General features: G+C 46.1%; 2 protein-coding genes across 2 annotated transcripts; both read right to left on the reverse strand.

The window, feature by feature from the left end:
- Positions 1-217: 217 nt before the first annotated feature.
- On the reverse strand, positions 218-4,632 carry BBBOND_0002470 (hypothetical protein, conserved; the record flags this gene model as incomplete). Its single annotated transcript, XM_012915087.1, has 2 exons — positions 218-4,500; positions 4,539-4,632. The coding sequence occupies 2 exons, from the start codon at positions 4,630-4,632 to the stop codon at positions 218-220; spliced, it is 4,377 nt and encodes a 1,458-aa protein (XP_012770541.1).
- Positions 4,633-5,391: 759 nt separating this feature from the next.
- BBBOND_0002480 (hypothetical protein, conserved) lies at positions 5,392-8,640 on the reverse strand (the record flags this gene model as incomplete). The annotated part of the gene is made up of 1 exon (XM_012915088.1): positions 5,392-8,640. One exon carries the CDS (start codon positions 8,638-8,640, stop codon positions 5,392-5,394), a length of 3,249 nt encoding a protein of 1,082 aa, XP_012770542.1.
- Positions 8,641-8,646: the final 6 nt, after the last annotated feature.

An 8,646-nucleotide genomic window follows, 5' to 3' on the forward strand; every position in this document is an offset into this window, starting at 1 on the left:
CGGCAATCCTAGGGCTGAGGGACTAAGTTGATGGATTTGATGAGAGGAGGTCTAGCCTATGACCCTGATGGGGGCAGGTCAATAAAGAGACGCCCAGGGGGCCAATCCGGTGATTGAAAAATGAATCTGGTAGCCCATAAAAAGTCGTCGATTCGTCCGCGTAGTGTTATGAGCACAGATCCTTCAGCAGCATTTTTTTCAACGCTTCGCAGAAATCCTAGCACGTCCTGTTAGCCCTTTCATTATTACCAGAGCCATTAAGTCCCCATGGATGTCCGAAGGTAAAACCGTATCTGTACAGGGTAGGGTGAGTGTCACGGCAAGTGACAATTGACTTACATTCGAGCTTATGGGACTTATCTTTTAGCAATTTCATTTTCTGTTTATCATCTGAATACTTAATCTCACATTGCTCAGCACAGCTCTTCACATGGCATTTACTACCACCGGGTCCACATTTCTTGCAACAGTCATCATATAATTTCTTAAGCAGATCGCAGAATGTCTCCGTGATGTACACGATCCACGACAAATGGTTGGCCTTATGTTCGGCAGAGTAATACCTAGTAATGTCCTGTGTCATTGACTTGACATAGAGACCACATGGCGCAACTGAGCCAGACTCGCAATTTGCGATGCTGCATAAATTACCTTTCGAATGTTCATCGCCGTGTTTACTGCTGCTAACCAACGAGGTCGGATCGAGATGTCCATATTGTTCTCCGAAGTACGCATCGTTGACAGCCTGCTTAAATGCGGCTTGTGTATGCGGATTCGATTTTCCGAAGTTTCCATAGAAATCAGCTGCCCATCCTCCGAGGTAACCATAGTAAAACGCAAAGATGTCTCCCAGCGTCTGCGGAGGTTTCTGCAAAAGGCACGTCAGCTGAGCGCAAAGCTTAGTTAGTGGAGCGGAATCACTACCACAAAAGCCCTCAAGAGCTTTCTTGAGATACTCTCCCCTCTGCCTGTGAGAAGCAGTGACACTGATGTCGTTGAAGCCCATTGGCGTTCTACAAGGGATACCTCTATGGTTGGAGAGCGTACATGTCAGCTTACAACCGGGCTTAGTGAAGGAGTGTGGTAAAAAGCCGGGGAGACCATCCTCTAAAAAGGACTGAAGCGGCGATTTTATACCGCACTGAGCTGTTTGGTCACACTTTTGGTTACACCTTTGCTTGTGTATTTGGTTGCCCTTTTGGTTAGGACATTGCATAGCATTGCAGTTCCATGCTGACCCGCCTACTTGGTTTCCGTACCAACAGTCACGCCAACTGACTGAGGGCTCCTCGTTGCTGCACTGCCCGTATAGGAAGAAAAGTTGCAGGTAAAGCCGATTCAGCACGTCGCACAGCATATCGAAGCAAGCACCGGGGGCGGTTGGATAGGCGAAACCGTCGGGGTTAGTGTTGAAGTCAACGGCATAAATGCCGTCCGCGTGGCCGTGGCCGAGAATGGAAGTGAGCACATCTTCAGCAGCAACGCAAACCTTTTGAATGGTAGATGTCAGAGTTGACGCTGCGATGGCTTGGGGGTAAGCTGGCAAGGTGTCAGGGTCCTTAAGCAGAACAGGTAGGCCGTCTGGGTTACCTTCACCGGAATCTTCATCAGGCTTCTCAAACAGGTCACCAATGTCGCTGACTGATACTTTCGAAAACACGCGGTTGTGAGACAGTCCAGTCAACCATACGAGCATTTGATAGACAGACGATGGTGATTTTGGTCTCTCGATGTGGCGGAGGTGGCAAGCAGTGTAATACTGATGAAGGTGCCTGAATAGGCAATTCAGTATTCCAACCACACCAAATGGCGATTTTGTGGCGGCTGTCGTCACTTTTTCATCATGTTCATTTCCTTCCTCTTTACACTTCTTGAGGTGTTCATTGTCGGAGCCTCTTGGCTTATCAAGAAACTTGAAGATGTGGAAACCGATCATTCCAGGTTTGTCCTGTAACTCACCAGTCTGCTTGTCTTTTTCAGAATTCACTTCGTAACCTCGGCGAGCAAGGAAATAGCCAATTGACGTGTCTTTGTATATTTTGTCCTGTCTCCATGTGCTACCCGAATATTTTTTCAAAGGGTTCAAGTCGTCACATAATGTGGTAAGTGACGTAAGAAACACCTTAGAGAGTTTAGTTCCATATGCCGTTATTTTGTCTTCTTTCACCATCTCACCCACTTCGACTCCCGAGTACCTGCTGACGTACTGCTTCGCGAGCTCCCCGTGGAACGCCCGGACGCCGGCCTTGACGACGTTGAGCAGCGGGGAGGCCTCGGCGAATTTTGCGGGGGTGAGGGTGTCGAGTTGCGCGTGGAGGTCGGCGAGCTTGGTGGAGACGGTGGCGGAGAAGTGGCGGTGTTCGTGCATTGTGGACAGGAGGGCGGAGAGGGCGGCGATGAGGGGGGTGAGACGGTCACGGTAGGAACTGACGTCTCGTTGCCAGGTAACTTCTTCTAGGAATTTAGCAAAAAATGAAGCCAATTTATCGGCGAAAATATTCATTTCGGTGTCTGACGGATATACCCTGCGTTCTTCAAACGTCTGCTTCAACTTGCCCATCAGGCCCTTGATGCCCGTATCCATGTCGTCGACAATATTGCTCTTGATGGAGGAGAGCTGATTGGACACTGATGTGTAGACAGCACGCAACTCTGCTTTTTTTTGCTCGGCAAACATTTTCTGGACGTGCTCTTCCAAGTCGTTGAAGGCTTTATTTGTTGTCGCTTGAAGATCACTTCTGAGCAAGGACATAGTAACGTTGGCGGTACTTTGAGCATCTTGTAAAGATGTTTGTAGCTGTGATATTGCAGCATCTAAGACTGCATTGGCAGCGTTCACAGGCTCCTCTATTGCCTTAATTTGATATTGAAGCACATCAAGCTCACCTTTTAGCTTATCCATCAGTGTATCAGCACCCTGTCGAGATTCTTCGACGACGCCGGGCACTTCTTTCAGAGCCTCAAGTTGTACATTTACCGAAGAAGCGGCTTGATCAAGCGCCGTTTTGGCGCCATCAAATAGAACCATTATGGATGTCACGTCTATCTGAGCTTCACCGTCACCTTTCATTTTAAATTGATCAGCTGCCTTTTCAACAGCCTTATCTGCCGCATCTTTTATCCTCTGTGTAACATCACCGTGGAATTTGGTGACGGCGCTATCTAGTATCCCGACATCCACGGCACCAATAGCATCAATAAGTTCAGTGACAAGATGAGCGATGGAGCCCTTCTTGATGTCGGTGACTGACTTAGATCCCGGACCGTAAATGGACTCTCTCAATTTGCCGTACTGATTCGCAAATATATCAATTGTCTCCTTGCACGACTCTGTATATTGACGCTGCAAACTGTCAGACTTGGCTGTGATTGCTGCTGTCGTATTCCTAAGTGTTTCCATGTCGTTTTTAAGCTGGGTCAACGCATCGTTAACAAGCGGGTTACGATCATCACTGTATACTGTGTCGGCAAGTGCAGTAATGTCATTTTTCAGCTTTTGTAAATCCCCTTGAACGTTTACTTGCAGCTCTCGGATGCCATTGGTGACCATTTCGAATTGCTTCAGAAGCTCAGTCGTGTTACCGGAATCTTTCTTTACGAAACGTTCAATTTCATTCCGCAGAGCAGTGAATCTTTTGGATATCTGATTCTTATAATTCGTATCGAAACCGTTTTGGGAATCACCAATCAGTTCGACAATGTGTTGATTGGCTGCCGACACAGCACTGTTGATTGACTGAATTTGACTGTTTTTTATTTTTTTAAAATTCTCAATATTTGCTGCGATCTTATCAAACTTTACATTGAGAGTGCTTTGCACGGTTTGTGTTTTAGCAGATATACGTTTAGTGAGGGTTTGCGGAATGCTGGTTAACTTATTGTACAGCGTCTCTACAGAATTTGTCACGGATCGGTCAATAACGGATGACCAAAAATTTTGTGCCACCTGTTTTATCAAGTCTAGTTTAGGTGCCAATTTAATTTCTAAATTTTCGTCAACATTATGTAGAGCTTTTTCAGCTTCTATAATTTTTTCAACGTAGAGACTGGAAAAGCCTTGCCAATTATGCAACTGTTCTGTAACAATGATTGCACTCATATCAATTGACATGTGATTATTGACTAAGCGTAGTAAATGTTCTAGAGGTGTAATCACACTTTGATGTTTTTCATTCACCTCTTTCAACCACCTCGCAACACCTTGACTGACAAGGGGCATATGGGTGTTGAATTTCTCTCTACCATTATATAGCGCTTGTTTAATTTTATTAAGTGTTTTAGGTAATTCAGTATTGTATTTCTTAAGATTTTCGTTGTTATTTACTTCACTAATTATTTCAAACAAAAATCCCATCACCCCGTCACACAGCCTGTCAAGGTCAGAGTAGACGATGCCCTGGCCATCGTAGCCTTTGGAAGAAGGGTGGAAGCCTAGGAATTTTTCGAGGCCGTCACAAAGATTGTTTAGAAGGTTTTTACAATTGTCATTTTCAGTCAATCCTTCAAGACTCTTTTTAAGATTTTCAACCTGTTTCAACTTGGAGTCAATGTCCTGCAAGGCTTTCTTAGTAGCAGCGTCAGTAAGAGAATGGTCAGTATCAACAAGTTATTATGATGGTTCAAGAAGGTCATAGCGTTAATAAGACGAAGTAATTCGAGAGATTTGGAGTTAGGCTGAACATGATGGGACTTGGCAGTGGCAAGAGGTGGAAGAAGGGAAGTGAAGGGTGACAAGGCACAAGTTATTGCTATGGTTTATAGAGGTCATAGCGGTATTAAGGCGAGGGAATTCGAGCGATGTGGAGTGGATTAGGGAGCGATGTAGAGTGGATAAAGGAGCGATGTAGAGTGGGTAAAGGGGCGATGTAGAGTGGGTTAGGGAGCGATGTAGAGTGGATTAAGGGGCGATGTAGAGTGGATAAAGGAGCGATGTAGAGTGGATAATAAATGCAACTTAAGTCACCACTGTCATCGCTGCCGTAACCATGCCATCGCTGCCGTGACCATGCCATCGCTGCCGTAACCATGTCATCGCTGCCGTGACCATCACCTTGGTCAGGTGCTTGGTCATGGCATTGGTCAGCACATTGGTCAGGTGCTTGGTCATGGCATTGGTCAGCACATTGGTCAGCAGATTGGTCAACACTTTGGGCAGCACCTTGGTCAGCACATTGGTCAGCACCTTGGTCAACACTTTGGGCAGCACCTTGGTCAGCACTTTGGTCATAACATTGGTCAACACTTTGGGCAGCATCTTGGTCACCACTTTAGTTAACTGTTACACAATCACATACAATGATTAATGAGTGATGCAACAGATTAAAGCACAATTCATAAGTTAGGTGAGTAGGTGATGCTAGGTGAGTGTAGGTAGTAAACACGTGAGTACGATTATGGTTGCAGGTAAAACACTCTGTTAAGCTTGTTAACACGTGCAGCGGAGAGTAGTGATTGAGCAGCTATGCGATGACTCGAGGGACTATGTAGATGCGATTTGATGTGGAGCAGGTCTAGGCGGATGACCATGATGTGGAGGAGGTACAACAAAGAGAGGAGCCAGAGGGCGACATTGAGCCAGATGAAGGGGGCGCGGATTTCGAAGAGGAAGTTAGGAATTGTGACGTAGATTAGTTTAGCGAGTGGAGCTTGGTCAGCTTCTTTGTCACTCAGCACTCTCTCTAGCACGTTGCACAAATCCTTGCAGGTACGTTTTTTTTCTATGCCTTGTTCGCCGTTGATCCTCGTCTGGTACCAGAACGTGAATCCATATCTGCACAAGGTTGGAAGTGTATGCTTGCACTGGACAATGGACGTGCATCCTTCATCATGGGTCACATTTTTCGACTCTTTTACGAGGGATGGACACCCTTTGACACAGCATTTGTTGTGGCAGTTGGATCCCTTCGGACCGCAGTTGCCGTTACATTCGTCGTATAATTTCTTAAGCAAGTCATAGAATGTTTCAGTGAGGTAGACGATCCATGAGACATACTTATCAGCATATTCCGATGAATAAATAGTATATACGTCGGTGCTGATGGGCTTCAAATACCGGCCGCAATTTGATCCACTATCACCGTCGCAGTTCACCAGGCTAGACAGATGCCTCCCAGCGTGGTTGCTGCTAATGTTACTGTGCGCACTGAAGACATCATCCAGTTCGAGCGTTGTACCTCGATTTTCGAAATTGGCCTTCCTGACAGCTTCGTCAAATGCCTTTCTTTTATGCGTCTCATTCTTACTCCACTCTTTCATTAGGTTGTAATAGAACGCGAACATATCACCCAGATTCTGAGGAGGACGCTGTAACAGGCAGTTGAAATAAGCGCACATCAGTGTAAGGGGAGCAGTAGAATTCCCGCAGAAATCTATTAAAACATCTCTGAGATGCGTACCCTTCTGCGTATGCGATGCCATATTACTTATATCACCGAAGCCCATGGGAGTCTTACAGGGAATAGCTTTGTGATTGGCTGCCGTGCATTCCAGTTTGCAGCCCGGCTTGGTAAATTGATGTGGTAAGAAGCCTTGTAAGCCATCCTCCAAGAATGACTGCAAAGGTGATTTTAGGTCGCACATGGGATATTGGTCACAGTGTTGGTCACACGTTTGGTTACCCATTTGGTTGGCCGTTTGCCTAGCCGTTTGGTTGCAGTCGTGGTTAGGGCACTGCTTGGTATTGCACTTCCACGATGACCCGGCCACTCCCCTGCCATAGAGGCAGTCGCGCCATGAGCTGTACGATGATTCGAAGTAAAACTGTTGGAAGAGGAAATACAGCTGGTGTTGCACGCGATACGCAATGTCTACGAGCATATCAAAACAGTCACTCGCCTTACTAGGATACAACAACTTTGCTTCGTTGGTTTTGAAATCGACAGCGTATCGCCCACCTGCGTGACCGTGACCCAGGATGGCAACCAAGACATCATGGGCGTGTAAACAGACATTCACAAACACTTTTCTTCCTAAGTGCGCATACGTGATTTCAGTTGTTGCTGAGAGCTTTACGCTAGCGGGTGATATAGCCTTGATATCCTTTCCTTCGTCTTCTTTACGTCTAGGAAACAGATCCTTGAAGCAAAGGAACAGGGGAATAAGACTTGGATAATATCGAACGCCGCTCAGCCATTGCAGCATTTGATAAATATTACGCGGTGCTTTAGCTGATGGAATATGTTCCAGGTGACGGACTGTGTAATATGTGACGACGTAACCTTGCAGGAAGTCAAGAACGTCGAAGAGGTGAATGTTACCATTTGGATGCCTGTGAGGATGTTTTCTGCGTTGTTCTTCTTTCCATGTTTTTAGGAAAGTTAACATCTGGACGCCTGTAACTTTTGCCGTTATCTTCTTATAAACTGCATCGCCGGTCATGTCACTCTTGTCTTGTAACTCGCCGTGCTGCCTACCCTTGTCGGATGTCACCGTGAAACCACGTTTCGTAAAACATTCGCCAAATAAATTATCATCATACGTGTTAATTTGCTTACTTTTGTAGACTTGACATTCATCTTTCAACTCCACAAAATTTTTGGTCAACATCTCCACTATCGTCAGGCAGACCTTGGCGCAGTTGCGGCCCTCAGGGGTTAAATCGTAATTATCGGTTGAGGTGTCAGGAAGTTGCTTTTTGGTAGCCTTTTGGTCTGTAGATGACTGTTTCTTTTCAACCAACTCACCCATCCTCCTCCCACTATACCTGTTCACGTACGCGTGGCCGAGTTGCTGCGTGAAGGCGGAGAGGCCGGCCTTGAGGAGGGCGAGGAGGGGTGAGGGGGAGGAGAAGGAGGGAGAGAGGGAGGTAAGTTGGGAATTAAGATTATCAAGTAGTTTGACAAAGTAATCATCAAAGTGATAGATAGTGTCATTATTAGCGATAAATCGAAGCAGGAAGTCAAGTGCATTTTTAAGGTCACCGACCTTGGTGGACTGGTCAGTGGGTTGCTTGGGAGATCCGGGAGTCATGACTTGGCCCTGGATGTACATAAGAATATCATCGGCATACGTATTAAATGCCATAGCTACCTCTGGGAATTTCTTGAGGTCAACTGGAGTTGCCTTGCCAGGCGGAGAAGTGGGTAGGGCACTTTTCAGCTTATGTAGCAAATTATTTACATCGGGTTTAGGAGGACTTGGAGGATTCGGATACACGCCACCGTATATTTTTTGCAGCAGACCCTTAATATTATTCGCTTTATCATGATTTATGATCTTCTCAATCTCCTCCTTCTGCCCGTCGACGAGCGTCTTGAGCGCAGCCAGGTCGGCTTTGTGGCCTTCGGCGAAGAGAGAGCGGATATCAAATATTACATACTTGAGTGCTTTTTCTGTGGCCTCGAGGATATGTTGCTGAAGTGCGTCGGCGTATTTCGTGGTGTCCCCGAAGGCTTGATCTACGGTGTCAATGAGGGAAACTTGTACTTTTTTCACAGCTATACCAGTCGTGTCTTCCACATCATGTGCTGCTTGTAAAACTTGAAGAACGGTATTATTTAAGGTTGCGCTGGCTTCTTCTACGTCACGCTCAATGACATTTCTGTTACCATAGAGCGTGTAAAACTGGTGCTTTATATCTGCCATGAACTTTACTACCTGCTCTTTCATTGACTCTACTCCACCGGGGACCGTCTCAAGCATCTTTAC

The sequence above is a fragment of the Babesia bigemina genome, scaffold Bbigscaff_65585 (genome assembly GCF_000981445.1).
Source record: "Babesia bigemina genome assembly Bbig001, scaffold Bbigscaff_65585".
Lineage (NCBI taxonomy): Eukaryota > Apicomplexa > Aconoidasida > Piroplasmida > Babesiidae > Babesia > Babesia bigemina.